Source organism: Theropithecus gelada, chromosome 2 (assembly GCF_003255815.1).
Source record: "Theropithecus gelada isolate Dixy chromosome 2, Tgel_1.0, whole genome shotgun sequence".
In the NCBI taxonomy this organism is placed as follows: Eukaryota; Metazoa; Chordata; class Mammalia; order Primates; family Cercopithecidae; genus Theropithecus; species Theropithecus gelada.
This window is the reverse complement of record NC_037669.1, coordinates 64,496,594-64,524,155: the sequence shown is the minus strand read 5'-3', so window position 1 is coordinate 64,524,155 and position 27,562 is coordinate 64,496,594. Positions and strand designations below refer to the sequence as shown.

The following is a 27,562-nucleotide window of genomic DNA, read 5'->3' as shown; positions in this document are numbered from 1 at the left end:
CTATACACTATTCCACAGCACTGGTAAAAATGTATTTTAAACAGTCACTGTATTAGTTTCCCCACCTTTTTTCTCTTTTTTAGTTAAAGAAAAGGAAGATTTGCATCCAGACCCAGAAATTCAGTCAGTAAAAGATGAAACCTTTGGTGAATACAGGTAAACTTGAGGTTCTGTTTTAAAATGTATCAAAACACGTATTCATCATGTTGAAAGCTCAAATGAACAAAAAGGTGTTTATTCTTAACAAAAAGTTTACAGAACTATAATGTAATGACCCTATAAAGAATACTTTGTACAAATAGGGCCCATGTAAGTGCTAGCAACCAAATTTCTGTCTGTGTGGTGAGGGTGTATAAGGAATTACAGTCCAGGCAGAAGTATCGGTTAGGATACTTTTCTTGAAACTGTGTGCCTAACGCAAAGACACTATTCTTATTTAGGTTGAATATCTATTTGGGGTAGCTAAAACATCTTTAGCGTGGCCATTTTGAACTCAGGTTGGTACCGTTTGCATCCACACACATATATCTGTATACCTACAGTGTTGCCCCTGCCAAGGTAAGTAAGTTACAAACCCTGTCCTCTCGATGAACCTAATCAGCAGAGAAAAATGTCTTATATATGCAAATGACTGTAATGAATTAAATAGAATAAAAGAGCACAAAAGAGAGCAACTATTTCTGCCCAGGTAGGATTTTGGAAAAAGGATCATCCATAAGAGATAAGCTAAACCTTAAAGGATAAAAAGGATTGTGTTACTGTTAACCACTGGACAGAGGATGACAAAATGAGTGAGAGCATGTCGGGCAAGGGAGGAATGGCAAGAAGTCTGCTCTGAGCTAGGTAGGAATCTTTTGGGGACGTGTTAAATTGTCTCTTTCTCCTGTTATCTCTCTCCATCTTCCCCTTTCTACTACTCTCTTAACTTCTTAGCTCGTTTTGGTTGGAATGGCATCATTTTTTTTCAGGTACCCTGTATATTTCAGCTAATAGACATATTGTAAGTTCCAGATTTATATCAATTTTAGCACATGGGAAACCAGAGTTTATATCAAAGAAGAAATCTGGTTGATCCTCATTCTCTCATCTCTGGATTCATCACTCTAGACAGGGATGTGGAGCATTTTTATTAGCTCATTGTTAGACATTTGAGCTTACCTGTACCTCCACTTTGTGCTATACTTATTTTTCTGTATTCTACTTAGTCAATATCCTTTTTACATTTTTATATTTCTTAATAAATGACTTTAAATTCTTTCCAGAATAAAGAACAATAAAGAGAAAGAAAGAGAGAAAAAGAAAAAGAAAGAAAGAATTTTGGAACTTTGCAAATTGTGCTCATTACTGTTGTATTAGTGAGCAGCTGCCTCATAACCATAACCACCAATACTTAACAGCTTAAAACAATAAACATTTATTATTTCTATGTCTTCATAATTCAGGAATCCAGACATGGCTTAGATGGGTGCTTCGGGCTCAGGACTTCTCATGAGGTTGCAGGAAGGTTTTGACCAGGGCTATGGTTTCATCTAAAGTTTCAGCCAGAGCACAAGCCATTCCTAGGCCACTCATGGTGCCGTCGGCAGGATATAGTTCCATACAGACTGTTGAACTAAGGGCTTCAGTTCTTCACAGGCCAGAAGTCATTCCTAACTCCATATCACATGGATATCTCCATGGGGCCATTCACAACATGGCAGCTGGCTTCCTTCAGAATGTGTGAGCCAGGGAGCAAGACAGAGCACCTGAGTTGGAAGCCACAGTCCTTTTGTAACCTGATATTGGAAGTGACTTCCCATCACTTCTGTTGTATTCTATAGGAGCAAGTCAATAAGTTTAGCCCACAACTCAAAGGAAGAAGATTATACAAGGTACAGATTCCATGAGTCAATGATCATTGAGGACCTACAACAACTTTTCAGAAGTTGAGGCAGGAGAATTGCTTGAACTCAGGAGGCGGAGGTTGCACTGAGCCGAGACTGTGCCACTGCATTCCAGCCTGGGCAACACAGTGAGACTCCATCTCAATTAAAAAAAAAAAAAAAAACACAAACAAAAAACAAAAAACTACTTTTGAAAGACCGTATTAGCTCAGTTTTACAGGCAAGAAAACAACAACAATGCCTTGCAATGCCTTGTCTAAAAACCCATTTCCCCACACCCTGCTGCTGCTTTATAAAGATAGCTAACATCTTCCCGTGCATTATTTCCTATGACATCCCTTTATAGTAGTTGATGTGTTTTCCAACCTCTTTCCCCCAAACTACACATTTATCAGGATAATTGTCTACTTTCCACATTATCCCAGGAGGCCATTTTATAAGAGGTACCCTTACATAACGTAAGTCCTCATCCTTCTAGCTTCCGATAATCCTCCCTTTTGTTATTTTTCTTTGCTCTTTGTTTCCTGATTCCTCAGCCAATGCCTCATCTTTTTTCTTGATTTGTTTTTATAACTGTAATATCCTAATTCGAGAGCCAATTATCGTATCAGTCAGGGGAGCATGTGTTATGCTGCTGTTAAAACAACTCCAAAAGCATGTTCTTTCTCAAGTTATGTATCCCACAGAGATTGCCCTTTTCATCTTAGTCACTTAGGAGCACCGGCTGGTGGATGAGGATCCAGGGTCGCCACAGCAGGGAAAACAGAATGTAACAAACTGAGCACTGGCTTTTAATCTTCCACTTGGAAGAGACACATGTCACCTTTGCTCACTTTTTTTTTAAACCGAAGAAAATTCCATGGTGGCATATAACATAGAGCAGGCAGAGAAGGGTCATCCTGTTTTATTCCTAGAAACGTGACATACTTATTGAATAGCACTGACCAGTACCACAAATTATAAAATGATACATACATCTAAATTATATTTTTTCCAAATGCTTCATTGATAAAATTTGATAAAATCATTTTATATGGTGTATAGCTTAATAAGGTAATACTAATTGGTATTTTTAAAAATCTTGATCCAAAATCTGAAGATCATACCATTTGATAAGCATTTTACTAATGGATTTGCTTCTGTTCATGAATAAAACACCTACCATAAATATAGTATACTTATTTATGTTATTAAAATATCAGCCATTTCTTTCTATCTTAAAATGTAACAAGCTTGAACTGTTAACTATATTAAAGAAAGTTATTTGGTTTCAAAAACAGAATGTGATTGATTTTTAAAAGAACTTTTTGGAAGGATATAAGAGAATGAAAAGGATCAGAAGCAAAAACAGTAGATCAAGACTTAGAAGCCAGGAACTCCAAAAGTTCATGAAAGCAAAGGAAATTACATCTGTTCTCTGTCTGAGTCCATTAGGGGCTACTATAACAAAATACCATAAACTGAGTTGCTTATAAAAGAACAGAAATTTATTTCTCACAGTTCTGGATTCTGGGAAGCCTAAGAGCAAAATGCCAGCATTTTCCATGTCTGGTGAAGGCTCACTTTCTGGGTGACAGATGGTGCCTTCTCTTTGTGTCCTCACATCGTGGAAGGGGTAGGGCAGCTCTCTGGGGCCTCTTCTCTAAGGGCACTAATATAATTCACTAGGGCTCCACCCTTTTGGCCTAATCACTTCCCAAAGACTCCACCTCTAACTCTCTCACATCCGTTATCAGGTTTTAACATAGGAAGCTTGGGAGGACACAGATATTTAGACCATAGCAGCCACTATGGACATCAACAGGTTGAATCCCACATGTTACAGAAGCTCAGCTGTCAATTTTAAAGAGAATCAGAAGTGTTGTGAATAATGAAAGATTGTTTGGTGGAAATTGCTTATGACTTTGTAAACGTGTGTTTACAGACTTTGCAAACTTGGTAAACATGTGTGGTAGTATCATGTGGGCTTTAGTATCTGTCTTCAATGCTATTATGAATGTCCTGAACATTATAAAACCTTTTAGCACTTATGAATGTGTTTCTTTACACAAATATAAATATTAGATTTTATTGAACTATTTTTTGTTTGTTTGTTTTCCAGTGACAGTGATGAAAAACCTCTCAAAGGAAGCCTTCGGTCCCTTAATAGGGATATGCAGCCTACTGAAAGTGCTGACAGCTTAGTCGAATACGGAGAGGGAGATCATGCTCTATTCAATGAAGATGGATCATTTATTGGTGCCTATGCAGGATCTAAGGAGAAGGGATCTGTTGAAAGCAATGGAAGTTCTACAGCAACTTTTCCACTTCGGGCATAAACACAACATGTGTAACCAACGCTACTGGTTAACCCCAACCTTTCATATTTATCTGTTCAAGGGAGCAAGAACTTTCATATAGGAATAGAAACATGTTGACTGAAGATTTCATCCAGAAGTCAACATCCTGCAATTATGTTGAAAAAAGTAGCACTGCCTTCAAAATATAAAATGCCAAGCACTTCAGGCCTATGTTTTGCTTTTGTTGTTTTCAGGTGCTCGAAATGCAAAACACAAAACGAATCCTGTGTTTAGATACACCTCAACTAAATCCAAAGTCCCCATTCAGTATAGTCCATATTTGCCTGATTTTACTATTCAGTGTGCTTGCATAGATGTTGCTACCTTGTGGGTTTTCCTCCATATGCACATTGGTATACAGTCTCTGAGAACTGGCTTGGTGACTTTGCTTCACTACAGGTTAAAAGACCATAAGCAAACTGATTATTTAAATTGTAAAAAAGAATATGAATGTCTTATTAAAACATTTCATTGAATATATACAGTCTAAATTTATTATTTAAATTGTAGTAGCAAAAGTCTTAGGTGAACAATCAACTAGTATTTATTGAGCTCCTATTTGCCCAGAGATGGTCATATTTAAACAGAAGTATAAGTTTTTCAGTTTCAACATTTTTTAAATTTCTATCAGTTATGACATCCACGAGCATCACTTTTTGTGTCTGTGTTTTTTTGTTTTTTGTTTTTTCTTGGACTAAATTCCACTGCATGGAAGCAGTGGTCAGAAGGCTGTTTCATACAAGAACAGGCAGAAAGTGCCCATTGTTCTGGATTCTAATAGCTACATCTACTTAATATCTTCATTTCTAAATTGACTGCTTTTACCTTTTTTCTATGTTTATGTAATGGTATGCTTGCATATATTTCATGAATACATTGTACATATTATGTTAATATTTACACAGTTTAAAATATAGATGTGTTTTATTTTGAAGGGAGAAAAGGAACATTAACAGGCATGTTTGTACAGTTAGAATATATTAGTAAGATACTGTTTTTCATCATTCCAGAGCTACGACTAACAACATGAGGTTCCAAAGCTGAAGACTTTGTATAAAGCATTTGGATTTTGTTCTTATATGGTTTTCTTTCAACAGTTTCAAAATAAAATATCATATAAATATTGAGGGAAATGTTTTCATATTTTTCAAAATAGGTTTTTACTGTTGAATGTACATCTACCCCAGTTCCTCAAAAGAAAAACTATTTACATAGAAATTACTACACATATGTTTGCATGTATGGTATTTTAAACATCTTTGTGGTGAGAATCTGTTTCCCCTATATTCTCCTTCTGTCAAAGTCAGTACAAATTCAGGGAATTTATTTTCTGGCATTTGTGCTCCAGTCCTTTTAAAATTGTCCATGAACATGTTTTAAAAACAATATGGAGGATGATGCATACATGTCGGTCAAGTTCAGCACTAGACTTGACATTTTACGGAAACATTTTTTAACCTTACCCTGAAATACTTAACTACTGTTTAAATGAAATTCATTTATTTTACTTTAGTTTTTGAGCTGTGATTATTGGTATACAGTTACATCCTCAAGTTGGATTTATGTAACCCCTTATATTTCATGGATACCAACATTTGGGGTATTTATAATAGTCAGCGCAGGAATGCACATGGAATATCTACTTGTCCTTTTGAACCTCACCTGTCCTCCTGAAGGCATAGACAGGAAAAGAATGTCTTATTTAAAACTACAGTTTATGGGCTCAGGATTTGACCACAGTCCTGGGAGTAAGCATTTCAAAGGGGAAGGCATCGTGGTCTCCATGCCGTGTAAATGTGAGGATGTGATGCACATCCATCAGTGCAACTCAAGCTCCATCCTCATCTGATTTCTAAGGTGCCGATTTTCTGGAGGAACAGTCATCATGTTTTGATTTATCTGGGAGAAAATTGTCATGCCCAGCTACTGAAGAGGGCAAGGTTGTGACGTTCAAGTTTAGTTCTCATACTATTCTATCTCCTCTTCTTTGTCGTCAGTCAAAATGTGGTTTTTAAAGAAAGTCATGCAGGTTAGAAATAATGTCAAAAATATTTAGGAATTTAATACCCTTTAAGTCAGAAGATAAAACAAATACTGAAGTATTAGCTCTTCCTACACTTCGTGTTGCCCTTTAGCTGCCTGAAAATCAAGATTGTTCCTACTCAGATCTTTTGAGTGGCTAAAACTTACAGATGTGAAAAATGAGATTGAATGATGACTATGTTTTCCTATCATTATTACCTTTCCTCAATACTATTGGGCTACTACTGGGACTCTTCAGCACAAAAGGAATAGGTCTATGATTGACCCTGATTTTAATTGTGAAATTATATGATTCATGTATTTTATGAATCAGAATAACTTTCAAATAAAATAAATCCAAGTAGGTTAAAATGGATTTCATGACTTTCCCTCAGAAAATGAGTAACAGAGTCCATGATGTGCAATGGTAATTATAAATTGGTGAGGCTTGTTTGCAAAACGCCCACTAGTAATAAGGCAACAGCCAATATTTAGAACTTTGTTCTTTACTGGATTCACACTAACTTTCTCTAGTCTACTTCCAATATTATTTAATGTAACTGATTGTATATAGTCTCAAGAATGGTTAGTAGGCATGAGTTCCTAGAGAACTGTCCAAGGGTTGGGAAAATCCAAATTCTCTTCCTGGTTCCAGCACTCATTTTGTACATAAACATTAGGCAGGTTGCTTAACCTTTTTATTTCAAACTCTCAACTCTAAAGTGCTAATAAATAATCTCAGTTACCTTATCTTTGTCACAGGGTGTTCTTTTTTATGAAGAAAAATTTGAAAATGGTAAAAGCTAAGATGCCTTTTAACTTCACAAGCAAACCTTTAACTAATTATGTATCTAAAACTCACCCCCCACATACCAACTCAACTTTTTTCCTGTGAACACATAAATATATTTTTATAGAAAAACAAATCTACAGAAAATAAATCTACTGTTCTGTGAGCAGTATGATTTGTACATGCCATTGAAAATTATTAATCAGAAGAAAATTAAGCAGGGTCTTTGCTATACAAAAGTGTTTTCCACTAATTTTGCATGCGTATTTATAAGAAAAAATGCGAATTTGGTGGTTTTATTCTATTGGTATAAAGGCATTGATATTTTAGATGCACCCACGTTTGTAAAAATGTAGAGCACAATGGAATTATGCTGGAAGTCTCAAATAATATTTTTTCCTATTTTATACTCATGGAAGAGATAAGCTAAAGAGAGGAAAATAATGAGAAATGTTGGTGTGCTTTTCTAAGCATTTAAAACGTAATTGCCAATTGAAATCCTAAATGTTTACATACCATTAAGATATGATTCTTGTAACAATGTTAAATTGATTATAATGGGATTGGGTTTGTTATCTGTGGTAGTATATATATATCCTAGTGTTCCTATAGTGAAATAAGTAGGGTCGAGCCAAAACTTTCTTTGTTTTGTACCTTAAATTGTTCGATTACATCATCAAAAGAGATGAAAGGAATGTAGAACGGGTTCACCTGATTACCTTTTTCTTTTGGCTTGGATTAATATTCATAGTAGAACTTTATTAAAACGTGTTTGTATTGTAGGTGGTGTTCGTATTATGCTTATGACTATGTATGGTTTGAAAATATTTTCATTATACATGAAATTCAACTTTCCAAATAAAAGTTCAACTTCATGTAATCCAAAAATGTTTGTATTCTGTTCTACACAGTTAAGAAGAATCAGAATTTACATATTAATCTTAACTACTTTGGTTGCCTCTGATCCTGGAATATCTATAAATGAAATATAATTTAATAAAGTATAAATAAGATATAAATAAAATATTTTGATTTCAATTACTTTATAAATATACAATATCATCAACGTCTATAAAACAGAATATTCCAATAAAATTTATACTTATGATAAATATAAATTTAAGATGAATGTATATTTATCTGGTTATTTTTAATAAAAATGTAGAAATGTCACCTTCCAAGAAAATGCCCAGTATGCTATATTTTCAGTGAGGCTATTAGATAATTTTGACATGGTCTCTTAGAATTGGGTTACCCAGTTTGGCTCAGTGGACAATCTATCGGAAATTGTTGTTTTTAAAACTGTTTTATTGAGCAGACATGGAGACTTACTGAAATCGTCGCTCTTTGTGAGGATGAGTTGGGTGGATCACTTAATGCCAAGAGTTCAAGATCAGCCTGTGCAACATAGAGAGACCTCGTCTCTACAAAAATTTTTTAAAAAATTATCTATACCAAGCACTTTACATAGAATACCACATTTAATCCTCGAACAATATTCTCTGGTTTATTAAATTAGGGAACCGGGAGGTTAACTAACTTAATGAGTGTCACCAGCATGGGCTAGAACTAAAAATTAAACCCAGGGATGTTTGACTCCAAAACCCTAATTCATTATACCATTAATAGTACATTTTTTCATGCCCTCGCTCCTCCACCTTTTCTTAGAAATACTAAAGAAAGGTGAGTTTCAACTTAATGCTGACTTATTGATCATGCTTGCAAACACCTTGACTTTAAGATATGTGATCAAGACATATGATAGAGGAAAACAATCAATGCTTTACTGTATAAACAGTTGAATGTCTACAACCTAAAAAGAAGTAATTCAAATAAGCCAGTTATTTTTAAATGAATGTCACACATTTCATTATATTCCACTCACTCTTTTGGCAAACTGAAAAAGAACAGAAGCTTTTTATTAGAAGTGGCTTCAAAAACAACTGCACTAAACATTTTTAAGTTGATATTTGTATTTCCTCATCAAACACCAGAATCTGTGGTAGAATATCTCTCTTCTTTTGCTATTCTCATTTGTTTCCTTGTAAAATACAACACAGAATGTTTAAGCCATATGTCTCTGGACTCTTGGCATCTCACTTATGGAGAACCTTTATCACCAAGATAAATCAGATGTTAAGTCAGATAAACATATGCACGATAACGTTTCAAGGGCCTTGTTTTAGGATTTTAGCATGTGTTAATACAATGCGAGTTTTTATCATCCTCACATCACTTACAGTGTGATGCAATAGCATATATATACATGAGTAAAGAAAGAATAAAAAATGGAAATTCCCACATTACCTGAAAGAGATAATATATTGCACTGCAACTGAAATGCATAAATTCTTTTAACAGGTGGAAGAAATGTTTCATTGATTGGTCTACTTATAACACAATGAATCATGAAATATTTTCCAAAATGATCATCTATATAGATTGTTCCCAAAATAGTTCTCTTGAATCACTGATTCTGTGGAAAACATCATGTTTGACAAAATTATTTTGGGAATGTTGGCAAACATAAGTAAATGGATACATTTGCTGCATTGAAAATCCTTAGGAGAATATGGCATCAAAACTTGTTGGACACTGGAGTTTTTTGCAGACTTAACCTCAGGCCTCTTTCCCACTCTACTGCTTTCCTAAGGTATCTGGTCCATTTAAGACTTTGATTGCCATGGGCAGACAGATGACTTCAAGTCATTTTTAGCCCAGTTCTCTCCTCAGATCTGAGGCTTTTATATGTGACATTTTACTTGACATCCCTCTGATGTCTGTAGGCTATTTCAAACTCAATGTTTCAAAAGCAAATGCATAATTTCCACTTTCCAAACCTGTTTTTCCCCCACTGTGCTGTTCAGTGAATGACAGCAGTAATCCATCCAACCACTCAAGACAAAAACCTAGACATTGTCCTTCATACTTGAGCTTTCTCTTTCAACCTCTGTGCTCAATCCATCACAAAATTCTGTTGATATTTTCTCCTATGTGTCTCCCGGATCTGCCCACTTGTCTGTACTGGGACCGCTTTTATGCTGAGTGATCTTTCTGTGTCAACTGGCCGCACTCCAAACTCTTCTCCACTATGCAGGCAGGGTGATTTATGAAGTGCAATTCTGTTCATGCTGTTTCCTTACTTTGAACAAAAACAACAAATAGCTTTCCATTTCTTCTAAGATAAAAACAAAAATCTATAATTGGCTTCCAATGTCCTGCATGGTCAGATACCTACTTAGCTTCCAAGTCCCTTATTTTCTGGTTCTTTTTTTTTTTCCTTTCTCCATTCCAGTCCTGATGATCGTATCAAACAAGTCTTCTGCATGCTTCAGATTCTGTAAGGCTCATCTATCTTATATCAGCCACTGCTGGAGTGAACAGTTCTGCATGGACCAAAGCTGACTAACTGCAAGTCAGCTTGCAACTAGCTGCAGTGTTCATGATGCACCTTTGCACTATGGTATGAGATCCTGTGAGACTGCCTGGTGCCCATTCATGCTCAGTCTGGAAGCATGGAAGGGTTAACACCTTGTGGGCCAAACATTTATCCAATGGGAGAATGGAACTAGTGGATAAATGCCTGTCTTCTCTCTTATCCTGTGTCCCCTCCCTCCTCTCTTACAGCAAATGGTCCCATGGGACACAGCAATCGTTTGCATTCAACAGTGGCCAACTCAATAATGTATCTTCTATTGGTTCTCCCTGATTCCTTGTCTCATGCTCCCTTTTGCCTCATACCTGGTACCTAGGATTGCACTCCCTAATAAATGAGTAGCCCATGTACTGATTCCTGCAGGCTCTGCTGTTAAGGAATCCAGGCTAAGGTGTGTCTTTTATCAGCTCCAGGTATTTTCTAATTCTTTCCTGTGCTGAGAAACCTTTAAATTTCTTACCTCTCCTTCACAAAACCACTGATCTGCTTTCAAGTTTAATATCATTTCTCCAGGGAAAACTTCCATAACTAGGTGAAATCATCTTATTTTAATATGTAGTGGTGTTATGTACCTTTGATTTCTAGCATGAACCACTGTTGAAGTTTTACTTTTATTACATGGCTATTGATTACCATCTCTATTTATCCTATTAACCTAAAAATTTTATGAGGGCAGGAGATACACCTTCATTTTCACTGGAAATACCATCTGCCTAGCAGGATGTCTTATATCTGCTGGGGATTTATTAAATATTTACTAAATAAAAGAATAAATGTCACAAGGAGGGATATTCCAAATAATTAATGCATTTGAGAAAATGTCAGTCCAGCTGCATGAAAGAAGTCTCTATTTGCACCCCACAAACTGTTCTTACCCCTTGTGTTTTTCTTCTTAATAAATGACTCCACCATCCACCCAGTAACTCAAGCCAAAAGCTTTAGGATTTTTCTTGAATTCACACTTTCCCTCATTGTCCTACAACCAACCCATTGTCTCCTACAGTGCTAACTCCAAAATATAGTTTAAATCTATTCATTTTTCTCCATAGCCATTGCTACCATCCTAAGCTAAGCCAAAGGAATCTTTTTCATGTCACTGACCTTCCTTCACTTTTGTCCCTTTCTCCAGCCTATAAAACAATACCAGGGAAATTTATAAATATAAGTCAGATTGTATTAGTGATTTCTCAGTAAATTTAGCCACAATCCCAAATGTCTAGCCACATGGCTGTGTACTAGCTAGCTCTGCCTGCCTTATGACCTTGGCTCATAAATTCTTCTCCCAAAAGCAAAGCTTGTGCCACACTGCCCCTCTGTATATTTCTGGAGCCCACCAAAACTTTTTCTTGCCTCAGGGCATTTGCAATGGCTGTTCTTTCTGCCTGGAGTCTTTTCCCAAATTTTGTATGAACTTGCTTGTTATCATTTAAATCTCTGTTTAAAGGTCACTACTTCAGAGAAGACATTTCTAATTACCAACTCTAAAATAGCCAGGCTCTATGATGTTATTCCTTTTAATTTCTTCATAGCAACCATTACTACATGAATTTATATTCTTAGTTTTTTTTCTTCCCTGTTGTCATTACACTTTAAGCTCTATGAGAATAACTTTGTCTTGTTCACTGCTTTCATACCTAGAATTGGCTCCAGAATATAACAGATGCTAAATTTGTTAGGTAAATGAATGAATTAAAGCACTAAATGAAAAAATATGAGAAATCATAATAAGAAAAAAACAAATTAACCTTCTTATGAAAACCTATTGGCTCCAGTTTTTAAAAAATATTCATATATTTAGAATATACAGTTGCCTCCACCAAAAACTCTTATATAGTGCATAAACACATAAAGCTGCTCACAGCAGGACTGATCAAACTGACAAAAAAAATAGATTTTTCTTTTACAGCTGATCTCAAGCCCTTTCTCTTGTCCTTTTAGGGGAAGGAAGTCATTATTAATGTTTTATAAAATAATTACGTGACATGTAAATCAATAATTCCAGTTATAAGAATCAGTACAAAAAAATTTCTTTGCTAAATGTTAGTATCTTACAAACCATGAAGTTAACTACAGTACAGTATGCATTTGAATAATTATAATGAATTAAAATGTTTATAATCTATGACTATAATTTCATAGAAAAAATGGTCATATTATAAAAAAAGTAAATTCCTGCATATAGTATGAGAATCAACTATGTTTTAAAATAAAATTTAAAATTGCCAACACATGCTTTTTTGATTAATTTAAACAGTGGATAATAATAATAGTAATAATAAAAAACATAATGTTTTAATTAAAGATGCAGTTAAAAGTCTCCACCACTAGATGGAAGTGTTTCAAAGTAATATAAACTGTGCCATACAGAAAGCATCCTACAGTCAGGATATTTTCTCCTCGAAGGCAGTTTTCAAGATTTAGCATGTATTATGTATGTATTATTTAGTTTACACTTCTTCTTTCACTTCTAAATTGTGGCTTTATTATAATCTTTATTGACTTTCTTTGATGTAAGTTTTGTAAATTACATAGGTTTTTTTTTTTTTTCTAATTTAGAAGGGGTCAATGTTTTTCAAATGTTAACAAAGTATGATAAAATAATCTTGTTATAATACTTAGGACTTAAAAAACAGTTTTCTAGTTTAATATTTTAAATACTGGTAGAAAGAGATGGAAATAATGTCTGAATTATTTATATTACCTATTTCTAAACAAATCGATATTTCTTACCTTTTTCTTTAATGCACATGAATACCTCATTTACTGTGCTAAAATATTGTCTGCTATACATACATAAATACAATAGTAGTACTAATGGCTGTGAAGTCATGAAGATAAAAATGAGTTCAAATATGTAAATACTTTAGAACAGTATCTGTCATATGCAAAATGCTAATCACACATTATTGCATGTTAATTAAACATTTTTATAAAATTGTCAACTGAGAAAGTGTAGTTATGGTCATGTTGATAATCCTACAGTAAAGGATAAGGGTCTATCTGAAATAAGCTCTGTATCTTGCCAAGAAAGGGCACCAGATGAAATCTGAGTTGACATATGTTGTAAATAGAGCCTTAATTTCAAAATTGAGTTGAACTTTAACTTTAATACATAAAAATTAAATAATTCTATGTAATTGGCTACCACCCATATTAATATCATCAAAGTCCAGTGGGCACCCACATCACCTGAATGGCTTGTTAAGGCAGATTGGTGGGCCCCAGCCTCAGAGCTATTAGTTTTGTGGATCTGAGGTGGGGCCCAAGACTTTGCATGTTAAAAAAAAATTACTGTCGATCTGGGAATCACACCTTGAGAAACAGTGGCCTACTACAGTGCATGGATTTGAACATAATCAGTTAAACAAAGGAAAATTCAGAAAGAATGAAAATAACTCCAAAATATAAGAATGGTTCATTATTTGAATACTCTTTTTAAAGAAGTAGCAAATTAACTTTCAGAATGAAAAAGTTATGGCATACGTCCTTCAAGATTTGTGAACTAAAATCCACAACACAGAGATGATTGCCCTGGACATAGGGATAGGGAGTTACAGCACATGCACGGTGTATTTGCATTTCCTGGGTTTGTAGCATCCCATGGATTTTAATATCTGGCAGATCAATTTTATTTTTTATCCCAATTAACACTGGTCTAGGAAAATTTCCTCAGCATTCTGTTGTACTCAATTTTTTAATAAATTGAGCCAACAAAACAACTAATTTTGAAAGACTCTGAGAAGCCATAAAATGGTTGGAAAACTTCTTTGTGATCTGTTTTGTCTCTGTGGCAGAACAGTCTCACATTTGCTCATGATTCTTTCCAAGTCTGGGCAGGTAGTCCCTTTGCAATGGGATAAGCAACACAGGACTTTCTAAAATCCTTTAATGACTCAGTTCCTACTCTCCTTCTAGCTGCCTTTTCTTTATCTTACTAGCAGTTTTGAAGTGTTTACCTAGGGCAGATTACTATAAACCTTTTCTAAATTATCTTACTTCCCAGGATCCTGCACACTTTTCTGTTTTACAAAACTTTAGGAAATTTTTGAGTTAATGGGGACACCTAGTGTACATGGTAAAATGGACACCCAAATTACTGCACAGGACGTACCAATACAGAACTATGTTAGAGTTACAGGAGAATGCAGTTTAATAGACACAAATTACTAATGTTAGTACTTCTTTCTGAAAATATAACTTATCTAAGGGTGATATTCTTCAGTCTCAGGTTTTGTCATGATGTTAGAAAAATTCACAACCTAGACTGTAGCTGTGACAGTTTCAAATCTAAGACATGTAATTCCAGTGACTATAGTATAACGGTAAAATTAAAATCTAAAGCGAACCCTAACACTGTGAGTCTCAACAGAATTGGCAAAAATGAAAAATGATGCTAATGTCTGAAGTTGACATGGGAGATACTAACCTGTTTGTTTATAACTCCTGCTGGTAATACAAATTGGTAAAATAATTAAGGAGAGCAATTTGACCATATGTATTAAAACATATAAGAAGTTCCAAAATATGCTCTAGGAAAATAATTAAGAATACTATATTTCCTATTTTCCTATAATTTACATTAAATTGTAGGGAAAATAATCCATATTGTTCAAGTGTTTTACATGACTATTTCAAATAAAGCCCCTGATGAAGATAGCATTTTATAATAATAGAATATCAGAACAAAAAGACCCATGGAGTTCACCTAGTCCAGGAGTCAATACACTGATGTATAAACCTTGTATTTTTGTGCATGTGTATATTATCTGCGAGAAATCTATAATACCGTCCATCATACTTGAAGGTGCCTACATGCACAATTTGGCAGTTAACACAGGAGTTTTAGGAATTCTCTGAAGCCCAGTTTATTCATCACCCTCCGAAACAAACGGTCTAGTCAATTCTGCATTTAATGCAAGAGGAAACTGAGATCTAAAACAAGTAAGTTTCCCAAACGTACTGTGCTTGTTATAGCACATACTACATAAACTAGCCCTAGTTCTATACATTCTAACTTCAAATCCAGTTTCCTATCTATATTTATCTCTATTTCTATATATCCATATGCTTTATAAACTATAAAATCCCTATAATGTGTTTTGATGTTTGCACTCTTACATTTGTCATTAAAGATTAGAATTCCTTGGTAGAATAAGAGGATATCAAGTTTGGTACTATTATTTTATTAAATGAATCCAGAGAAAGGGACCAAGAAATATGGCCCAAGGTCATGTTACTTATTTACATCGATCAAAGCCAAAAGGTAGCCTCTGATGTTTTAGATAGATGTTTTGCCATTGGTATTTCAGATATCAAAATCTGGCTACATAACCTGGTATACCTCCTAAAATTCAGTTTTATTATCTGTAACAATATCTAACTTTTAGGTTTGTGGAGAGGAATGAATGAGAAAATCATAACTAAAGTAACAAGAACAGAAATATACTCTTAACAAAAGGTTGTTGAACACTGTAGAACAAATGTGAATACATGTAGTACGTAATTATTATTGTATTAATCTGGGTTCTACAGAGAAACAGAAACAATAGCATACGCATAAATATGCATACATTATATCTATCTATCTATCTATCTATCGATCGATCGATCAATCGATCAATTTACTACAAAGGATTGACTGCCACAATTATGGAGGCTGAGAAGTCCAAGATCTGCAGTCAGCAAGCTGGAGGCCCTGGAAACACAATGGTATAGTTCAACTTTGAGTCCAAAGCCCTGAGAATCAGGAGAGCCAATGGTGTATGTTCCAGTCTGTGTTTGAGTCTGAAAGCTGGAAAAGACCAATGTCTTAGCTGGAAGACAGGCAGTCTGAGAAAGGGAATTCTTTGTTACTCAGCCTTTAATTCTATTCACATCTTTAATAGATTGCATGAGGCCCATCCACACAAGGGAGGGAATCTGCTCTATCCAGTCTACGGATTCAGATGCTAATCTCATTCAGAAACACCTCACAGACACACTCAGAAATATTGTTTGACCAAACATTTGGGTGTCCTCTGGCCCAGTTAAGTTGACATATAAAGTTAACCATGACAATCATTATGTGACCTCCTCCTCCTCCCCCTCCCCCTCCCCCTCCCCCCTCCTCCTCCTCCTCTTTCTTCTTCTTCTTCTTCTTCTTCTTCTTCTTCTTCTTCTTCTTCTTCTTCTTCTTCTTCTTCTTCTTCTTCTTCTTCTTCTTCTTCTTCAAGTCTTATTCTCTCACCCAGGCTGGAGTGCAGTGGCACCTTCTTGGCTCACTGCAAACTCCACCTCCAGGGCTCAAGCAATGCTCCTGCCTCAGCCTCCCAAATAGCTGGGACTACAGGCTGGGACTACATGGCTAATTTTTGTGTTTTTTAAAGATGGAGTTTTCATCATGTTGCCTAGGCTAGCCTCAAACTCTTGAGCTCAAGTGTGCCTCCCACCTCAGTCTCCCAAAGTGCTATGATTACAGGCATAAGCCACTGTTCCAAGGCAGGAAAACAGTTTTTGAGTAGGAGCTGTTGGGTTTTAACTGCACCAGAGGTCTCACATCTTTCTAATACTTTGCTACTATAAGCAAAGCTTCTGTAATAGCCACTGCCATTTCCTAAATACTCACTGAAATGATCAGGTCATAAACGATAATTGTCTGCAGGCTTTCCAGAAAAAAAAAAATGTCTGGGAGTCATCATAATTTGAACAAGTGGCAAAGAGTCTTGTGGATTGACTTCTAATTGTCGTGTAATGCTAGGTTTCCCTTGGATAAGTAATTCTTTGTCTTTAATACAAGAAATCTTAACCTCCTTTAAGAATTCATTGCAGGTCTCATATTTTCTTCGGGACCATGGGCAGATGGCCATAGCATTCATGTTCCTACCCACTAAAAGAATATATGTGTCATTATTCTTTCTCCTTACAAAATTCTTACTTTCTCTGCTAGCCTTGGTGAAATCAGAGGACACATACACAGCAACTAATTGCTTGCACAACTCCCCATTGTATAGTTAAGTTCATTGGAAAACACATTATGCTGGAATCCTGCAGATGGTTGGACACATGGTATCTAAAATGTTATTTATACTTTGTAACTAGTCACTATGACTACAAGATTACCCGTGCCTTAATAATTAAAAATGTGTATTCTGTATCAAAGTCCATGATCATCATTTTCACACTGCATGCATTGCAGTAAGAAATTTACAGTCACTTCATTTCCTGCATGTCAACAACAAATATATATGTATAAACATCACTGTGTGAGATTAATAGTGACAGGGTGATAATAATCAATGATAAAATGAATCAACTTTTTTTTCTCATAGTGTATGTTAGTGGGTTAGATTCTAAACCACTTCTAAACTTTAGAAGATGAATTTTAAAGTCAGTAAAGCTGATGAAAAAATGGCAACTCGTTTTACATGCCAGCTCTGATCATTTGGTAATGGCTGTCTGCTGTGTTGTCTTGAGTAGAAAGGTACATTCAGGTAGGACAACTGAGAGCACCACAGTGGATTAGTGATGTTTGCCCTGGACATACGGATAGGGAGTTACAGCACACACAGAGTGTATTTGCATTTCCTGGGTTTGTAGTTATGAGTTTCAGGTTTTAAAAGTCATAGATTCCTGGCGTCATTATTTGTTAGCTAAATAGCTAAGTGACTTTGGGTAGTCTCTCAGAGTCTCAGCTGCACTCAGTTCCAGTTCCATCAACTGCAAATTGAGGAAACTAATATTATCTCTCTTTATCTCTTTCTCTCTCAATGGTTATGATTTAAAATGCATGTAAAGTGGTACTTAGCATAAAGCTGAGTATTTAAAAATGTTAGATGATACTATTGCTACTGCTACTAATTATATTAACAAATAATATTTCTTCAGGTTCATCATGCACTGAAGAAGTAACTGGTCAGCAGAGACATTAAGAACACATAGCAACCCCTTATCCATCCTCCTAATCTTACAAAAGTCATTCCTTTCAAACAAGTCCAAAGCAAAATGCCTAAAACCTAAGCTTTTCAGGAGTCCGCTGTGGCACGGTGAACAGTATGACAGCCTTTGGAACATTATAGGTAGGGGGAACCTAGGCTCTACTATTTAACTCAGTACCACACAGCTGGGCTGCAAATATCAAGTCAGTGCAAAAGTAATTGTGGTTTTTGCTATTACTTCTAATGACAAAAACCACATTACTTTTGCACTAACCTAATACTTTTCCCATTTCTCACTAATGTGTCATAAAATGTATGCAAACAAAGGCAGTTTATACATTCCAAAGTACAACACATATGAAGGAATATAGACATTTCAATGCCATTAAAAATTCAGAAAACTCAGAAAATAATACACACCATTTACCCATCACCTGAGACTACCAATGTCAACAACTTGTCAGATTTATTTCACATGATATTGTCACTTATTTAAAGCAGAGGATGGATAAGGGATCGCTATGTGTTCTTAAATAAGTGATGCCTTACGTTGGAATCTCTTAGCTTCAAAGGTGAATCATTTATGCTTTTAAGAAGTTCCAGGAGCTACTTTTTTAAAATCTAGAATTGAGAACAGATTTGAAAGTTGATGATTGTACTGTTTGCTGAAATTGTGGGGCCATTCAAGAAGATGGGGAATAGCCAAACGACTTCAGAACTAGCTTGTAAGTCTCATGGCAAAAAAAGCCATTCAGTCTTTGAGCTGTCCATCTAAACCCTAGATGGGTAACAATTTTGTTGGGCTCAGCTATGTGGAAGGAGGAGTCTAAGAGCAAATTCAGTCTTGGAATCCAACAAAATCAGCTTCTGAGAGAGAGACAGAGACAAAGAGAGAGAGAGAGAGACCAAGAGACAGAGGAAAGAGGGAGAGATCTTCATTACAGTATTTTCCATAGTAGTATGACTAGCTTTCTTTTTAGCAGGGCAGCTTGTCTCCAATTCCTCTAATGCAAAATGAAATTTATATGACTCCTTTAACACTTTGGGATATAAACCATTTAGAAAGGACTGGAACATTCCTCTTGCTCACAGCTGCTTTTCTCTGATTTTTACTAAACGAAGCCACATATTGCAGCCGCCCTGTTCTTCTACCTGTTTTTTTCTCCACTTGCAGATAGCAGAAAGATGTTTAAGTCTATGCATGTCATTATGATGAGTTATTTCAGCTAGGAAATCACTATTGGGAAAAAAAAAACAAAAAACTGTGACTTTTGGTGCCAAAAATAAGCACTTATCACTTAAAAGTTTCGAAGAGAAGCCAAAGGCATGCCACAAGACTTGGGGTAAGCACATCAGATTGCTAGGTTGAATGTGTAACCTCATTATGCAGTGTTCCTTCTGATGAAACATCTGACTTGGATGCTTTCCCTCTCACCAGAAAACTTTTTTGACTTTTCTTCTTCAGAATGAAAGAATCTCTGTAACTCTAAGTCTGTCTCTTTCCCAGCAATCACACTTTAAATTAATGTGTTAGAGCAGTGGCTTCATTCCTGTGACTTCCCAGATCACCATTTCTCAAAGAAGCCTCCCCGGATCCTATTAAGTTTGTTCCTTTGGGGATGGAAGAGGGAGTAGGTGGAGGAACAGAAGTTTTCTATGATCAAAGGAATGAGAAAGTACAATAAAAATAAGTCCTTTCCTAGAGAGTCAAAATACACGTTTAAAACAGTGAGAATATGGAATGAAAGTTTGTTTAAACAACTTTCACAAACTTGTTTGTTCTTAGGATTTTTTTTTTTTTTTCACAGAACCCTTATTAATATCATGTGAGGCATTTCAAAAACACAGTTTGGCAAATACTGGTATCAATCTTTTTTTCCTTCAACTCTTAAATATGTTGCTCACTCTCTCTTTCTATTTGTATTTATTTTGGGTGTTTAAAACCATTCATTTCATAATCTCTAACCTATAGTTAGTAAGCTGTCTAGTTCTCCCCAAAGAAGAAGTAGGAAATTACGTTCTATAGTTTATGTTTACAAAATGCACTGTTTGAATTCATTATCACTAAATTATTTAATTTGATTCTAATTAAGTTTCTGGTGGACCATGTGGAAAACTTAGAGATAAATTTTATTCTCTAACCTGATGAATGATAGTCATACTGGCATGACACTTCAACCAAATTAAACAAAAAATATTGCATATAGTCTGAGGAGGCATTTTCCTTCTCATAGACTGAATATGTCCATTGCATAAGTGAAATACAGTCCTTGGACTGTTTTCTACAGTCCAAGGACAGACCTTGGACAAGTACAGACCTTGGACAAGTTGTCTACATAAATTAGGAAAAGATCTGAAATAGCATCAATCAGAAGAAAGTTTAAGAGATCGGGTTAAGGATTCTGAAAACCTGGTGTTAATGTTATACCTTTGCATTTACTAATTGTGTGATGTTGGACAAATTATTCAATTCTTTTTTTTTTTTTTTTTTTTTTTTTTTTTTTTTTGAGACGGAGTCTCGCTCTGTCGCCCAGGCTGGAGTGCAATGGCTCAATCTCAGCTCGCTGCAAGCTCCACCTCCCAGTTTCACATCATTCTCCTGCCTCAGCCTCCCATGTAGCTGGGACTACAGGCGCCCGCCACCACGCCCCGCTAATTTTTTTGTACTTTCAGTAAAGACGGGGTTGCACCATGTTAGCCAGGATGGTCTCAATCTCCTGACCCCGTGATCCGCCCGCCTCGGCCTCCCAAAGTACTGGGATTATAGGCATGAGCCACCGTGCCTGGCCAAGTTATTCAATTCTTACGGCATTCTGAATGATGTGAAGATTAAGTGAGATAATGAATATAAAAGTCTTTAGCACATGCCTGATAATAAAGCACATTAAAATGGTAGCTACAATTTTATTCTACTAATAAGGACATAAATTGAGAAGGAAGCTAAAATGTCCACTGAAACTGATACCACTAATGCCTAGAATGCTGGTGTTGGTCTGACATTCAAGCTGAGTATTAAAATTCCTCTTTTTGTTTTCTTTTTATTTGTTTTCCCTCATAGGCCTTTTTGGAATTTCTTAGGTCATCTGAAATAGTCCTTTGTGATGATACATTAATGTTAATTGTGTAAATAATCTCTGAATTACTATTAAGAAACCTTTGTTTTTATTGAGCTAAACAGTCTTAATAAATCAACAGCAATGCAACAGGGTGTTAAAATAAACCCAAAGCTATCAGTTATCAGATATCAGGCATCTAAGAGTGGTGTAAACGAATCTGTCTGATAGAACATGCAAACTTCAGGTGTCTGAGGATGATAACCAGTTAGATGTCTCTGAAACAGCTTGCCCACATTGAGGGTGAAATTTGGGCATCTTACATCCTATGAGTCTCAACTCCCCCACTCCTCCCTAAGGGAAAGAGCTGGAGGTGCTTCTTTATTTGCTTCTAAAGAAGATACTATCAGTAGAATCATGAAGAGACCTTGAAATGGACCCCCTGAGTTTAATGGTTCATGGTAAACTGGTGTCTGAATCCTATCTGTAAAATCCAAAGACAAGAGATGGATAATTGAGTGTAGACGAGTGGAAGAGGAGAAATGGCATTGAATCACATTTCAATCTAAGAGTCTTTTGGGGCCAAGGATGGGCAAGTGATTTCTCTGGTCCTAATATGGACAACGAGGGAGTGAGAGCCGGTATGGGGTGGTGGATCAAGAGGAAGTGGTTAAATCTTCTTCAAGAACAGTCTCCTAGAAAAATGAGAAACATCAGCCGAGAAGAGCTGGCAGTGCACTTTTGGATTCTAATGGGGCTGCTACAGGAGGAAATGATGAGCAGATATGAAAATCTGTGTGCCCAGTCAATGGAGCTGGGGGAGAGTGTTGCTTCCAAACAGAAAAGGATTGGTCTCCAAAGAACCAACCAAACCCTCCAGGAGAGGAAGAATCAGCAATAAACACCTGCCAGACTTAGAGTCTGAGAAAAAGAAAAGCAAACCAGATATTCTTCCCCCAAGCTCCACCCGGATCCTTTAGGCTGTTACTTTAAAATCATTATCACCTGGATGTAAACTTTCTAACTTCTAAAGGGAGGGTATGTTTTGTAACTTAAAGGAACATTGGATTTTGCACTGTTGTTCAATGTGCATAACATTGCAGTTATACAAGATGAGAAAGCTCCAGACATCTACTGTATAGCATAGTGTCTATCGTTAACAATAAGGGATTGTTAAAAATCATTTAAGGGAGTAGATTTCATGCTAAGTGTTCATAACATACATATACACACCTAATCAAAACAAACAAACAAAACATAAAGGCATACCGAAAACTTTTGGAGGCAATGTATATGTTTATATGGATTGTAACATAAGTGCATACATATGTGCAAACTCACCAATTGCACACATTAATTATGTGCAAGTTTGTATACAAATAGACTCAACGAAGCTGAAAAAATAAACTAACATTGATAATTCTTAAAACTCACCAACAAAGTCATAAAACTGCATACATTTTTATCCAGAGGCAAGGAGATACCTTCTGCCATTGAGTCTCTGTAAGTTTCACCTCCCCAAATCCTCCCTAAAGGAAAGAAGTGAAGAGGCTTCCCCATTGGTGCCTAGAGAAAATAACTTTAACAGAATCATAAAGAGACCTTGATAGAGGTCCCCTGAGATTGAGGGAACATAACAGACTGGTGTCTGATTTTATCTTAAAATCCAGAAGACAAGAGATGAATAGTTGAGGGCAGACAAGTGGAAGAAGAGTTACATGCTTGCATAATACTTCTATCTCGAATCTCAAAGAGTAGAAGACTGAATAAAATTAGTTTGTTAATAATACTCGTATTCATTTAATTGAACCCGTCCCAGGAACTATGCTATGCACTTTGCCCACATTCAATGCTCCTAACAACCATGTGAGATAAATGTTAGCTGATTTTCAGATAAGGCTATTTATGCGCTAAGTCACTCAACTGCTATAAACAAAAAACTGAAATCCAGCCCCAAACCTATGAAACTCTTAACCACATTTTTTTCCAAGATATTACAAATCCAAGTCCAACTTACTTCTAAGTAGAGCATATAGCTCTAGAGAGAATATCATTATTGTCACATGCAAACCTTTTGATCAGAATATTATGAGACTGTGTAATGATATCATTTTCTCTCTTGAATAAAGATGGTTTACATTTTCTAATGTATCTAATAAAACCACCCCAAAATTTATTTGGTAAAATAGCTCAGTTTCCAGCTCTCCAAAAGATGCTGAATAGCAAAGAAATTTTATTTGAATACTTAGAATTGGATTAGACAGAAAATATCCTTGAGAAGATCTTCCTAAAAGGTAGATAAAATTTGTAGAGGACTACGCTCTCGCAAACGAGACGTTCCCAATAAGTCCTGCTCTTGCAAACGAAGCAGGGCATTCCTTCCCTGTAAACAGGGAGGACAAAGGAGCCAACTGCAAACAGCAGACCCTGGGGGCTTGTTTATGTGTAAACATCTTGAATATCCAGAAAGTCAGGGAAAGGTCAGAAAAACAACAATGTGTCTCGTGACTTGGCAACGTTCCACAAACGACTGTATAGAATAAAGCAGAGTGTGCCATTCGAGGCGGCTGCCATGTTTGTCTTGTCTTGTGTTGTCTTGTGTGTTCATTCCTTTGTTTAGGAAACACGTGGACCCCCAACACAATTTACCAGTTTGATTATATATTATTTTATCCATCAATTTGCAATTATAGCAGCAGGAAGTAAAGCAGTGGTAGTCACTGGGAAAGAGGAGGGACACAGCTGAGGGGTCAGTTAATCTAAGACTTATCAGAGGCTTTTGACAAATTATAATTTCATTCAGGTTTCTTTGTCATATTTAAAAAATTAATAAATCCAGACTTTGGTAAAAAGAGATGATTCAAAAGAATTATATGAGAGTGGTGAATGGACATTGAAATGGGGGAGGGAAACTTTCTAATCAGAAGATAAGCAAATGTCTCCAAAGTAAGGCCAAAAAAATTTTTCTTTTGTAAGGAAGAAAAAACAAAGCAGTAGAGGTGTGGGGGAAGTGTGATGAACAAGAAGGGTGGCTACAGAGAGTAGATCAGAGAGTATTTTACTCTGAGGTCAGCCCATTCCATGAAGGGGCCACTAAAGAGAGACTGTGGACTGGCTCAGGCTAAGGGTGGGTTTGCGAAAGAATAGAAGATTAAACAAAGATTGGTCAACAACTATTTTGTTACATTGATCAGTGGGGAAAGCAGTTCAACTAATCATCTTGGAAGGAAAGAATGGGAATTTTGTCTGTATGAGTGTGAAGGGCTCTCTGTCTAGCATCATAAACAAGTGGGTGCCATGAGTCTTACGTATGTCCTACAGGGAAAGGTGTTTTTTTTGTTTGTTTGTTTTTGTAGTAGGCTAGGTCATTTCCCAGAACATAAAAGGGTGGGAGTATTCTTGTTCCTGTCTGTTTTTTCTTTTTCTTTTTTTTTTTTTTGTAGGAGCACAGGGCTCAGGTAATACTCAACATTGCACCTCAAAGATCTATATGTTGGTAAGTGCCAATCTACACTATATAGTGAAAAGCAACTTCATTTTAGAAAAGACGCACAACTGATTTCAAAATAATAATAATAATAATAAAGCTATCAGTTTTCTTTGATGCTACAATTCAGCATTCTTAATGTGGGGCCTCACTCACATTAATTGGTTTACTCTCTTCTGAATACTAATAGATGCTATACTAATAATAGTCACCATTTATTGATTTCTTATGCAAAGCACTGTTCAAAGCATCACATCTTTTATCTTCTTTAATCTTCATAGCTTCACTAAATTTCAGTTACTGTGACTAGAATGATTTTCAAACATAGAAAATTACACCTAGAGAGGCCCAAGTTCCCACAGCCAGTTTTGTAACCCAGGGACATTAGAGTCCAAAACTATTGTTCCCTAACTATTACAGCATACCATTTCCCATAATGTGCAGAGAGAGTGGGAGGGCTTTGTCTCTTCAGTCCCATATCCTAGAAAAGCACTTATTTAAGTATAATTCTAATGTGTGTATCTTTGTTGACTTGGGCTGCTATAACAAAATACCATGCAATGGGTGGCTTAAACCGTAGATGTTACTCACAGTTCTAGAGTCTGGGAAGTCCAAGATCAGAGTGCTGGTCAATTCAGTGGTTTCTGGTGAGAATTCTCTTACTGGCTTTTAGATGACCTTCTTCTTGCTGTATTCTTACATGACAGAAGGAGGGAGTGAGGGGTGGGGAGAGAAAGAAGGAGAGGACAAGCACAAGCTCTAGGTGTCTCTTCTTATAAGGACACTAATCCTAGAGGATCAGGGCCCCACTCTTAAGATCTCATTTAACCTTAATTACCTCCTTGGATACCCTGTTTCTAAATGTAGTCACATTGAGGGTTGGGCTTTCAAAATATGAATTTAGGAAGGATTAAATTTCTATCCATAACAGGGTATGAATTGTGGAAATTAAAAGATAAAGAACTATTCACTTATTTTTTCTTAGAGTAATTGAAAAGGCAGTAACTTTACAGTTACTTTTACAGTAACTTGAGTATACACAATTTTAATAATTGTATTCAGAGAATTCCTTTGGATAAATTACCAGATGGAGCATACTATTAAGCCATCTCAAATTTTGTCTATTATCACTAACCCACTTAGCCCACCCAAACCTAACAGTACAACCCACATTCTCAGCATATTGCATGTTTCTGTGAATTTTTCCAACAGTTATGCATTGTATACCTTCTTAGAACAATTCTGTAATTTATATTGGATGAGAATTTCTTGAGGAATCAATACTGAATGTGTCTGAAGCAACAATTTTGGCTTTCCAATTTAAAATATCCTATTTCTCTCTCTGACTTAAGATACACTGTCTAGACATGGCTCTCCATGCCAAAATCTAAACAGCACAATCCCAAATAGAAAGGCAATTCATTAAAAAAAACACACACACACACACACACACACACACACTTAGACAATCATTTCTTGTACACAATTTGGCTAAGGGGAAATAAATGTCTGCCTCAAGAAAGAAAGAAATTGAGAAAGAAATAATTGGTCAAGGGAATCCCAAATTATATGGGTAGAGAAAGGAATTAGAAAGCAAAGCAATTTCCAAATAGATTGAGTGTGAGAGGGTAACAAAACTCAGCTTAATTCTCAATGAAAATATCCATGGAATATAAATTGAAGCCAATTTTAAAATCCTCAGTCAAGGGATTAGCTGATGTTCATTATATCTATCTTTTCTCCACAATCGCCATGTTTACATTCCAGACAGCTTGACAAGACTAGAGTTATTTCTTTTGTTGTCATAATCCAAATAATCATCAGTAAAATTATTTGATAGATTTCTCTGGAGTGGAAAATAGAGATTATGTTTTGCCGTAATTATTAAGGCTTAGAATCAGTAAATGCCCATGATTATCCTCTATCCGCTGTCAGATGTATTTTGGTAAGTGATTGCAAAGTCCTTGAATTCCAGCCACAAACTTTGGTTATTGGTTCAATTAGCAATAAAGCCTGGTGTCTTTTCTTCTGTGATATTTTAGTTGTTCTAGGTAGTTTGGGAAGATACTATGAGATTGCTCATTGCTATAGAGCCCATGTTCATCATTATCTATCTGAGTCCCTTTGGGCTCAGAATATTTTATACAGTTAATAGTTTTTCAGGCTTCTTGAGATATGTTACCTGTCTTTAGTTATTCACATGTTGAAACTCCATTCAGTACACTGATTTTTCAGGGTACTCCACTTTATGCTAGAGTTGTGTTCCTAAAGACTTTAAATAATTCAAAACTCACTCAATTCAAGACTTATCCTGATAAACTAGATTTTATATTTACCATCTAAAGAGGGTAATTCCACTTGAAAAGACATAGTTACAATTTATACAACCTGTTATGAGATCAAATTAATATTGGAATTTAATTTTTGGGATGAGAATGGTTTTGCACAAAATTAGAGCTTTTTATGGTCTATGTCACACTATTTCAAATACAGGTAAATCACATTTATATAAAACATAAACATGGTAATTATAGAATTGTGTTATAAGAGGTTTGTAGTAAGCCACAAATTCATAGACATATGAGTAAGCTTAAGAGAAAGATGTTGAATAAATTATGCAATAATTATTGAACACTAGC

General features: G+C 35.7%; 1 protein-coding gene across 3 annotated transcripts in view; it reads left to right on the top strand.

Annotated features, from left to right (window-relative positions):
* The window catches only part of CHL1 (cell adhesion molecule L1 like), a 209,996-nt gene extending 202,074 nt beyond the window's left edge, over positions 1 to 7,922 (top strand). For all 3 annotated transcript variants that reach the window (XM_025375435.1, XM_025375433.1, XM_025375434.1), the window contains 2 exons: positions 84 to 156; positions 3,985 to 7,922. In XM_025375435.1, the coding sequence (XP_025231220.1) occupies positions 84 to 156; positions 3,985 to 4,201 (290 nt within the window). In that variant the 3' untranslated portion in view covers positions 4,202 to 7,922. The remainder of the gene's footprint in view (positions 1 to 83; positions 157 to 3,984) is intronic.
* The last annotated feature ends 19,640 nt before the right edge of the window (positions 7,923 to 27,562 follow it).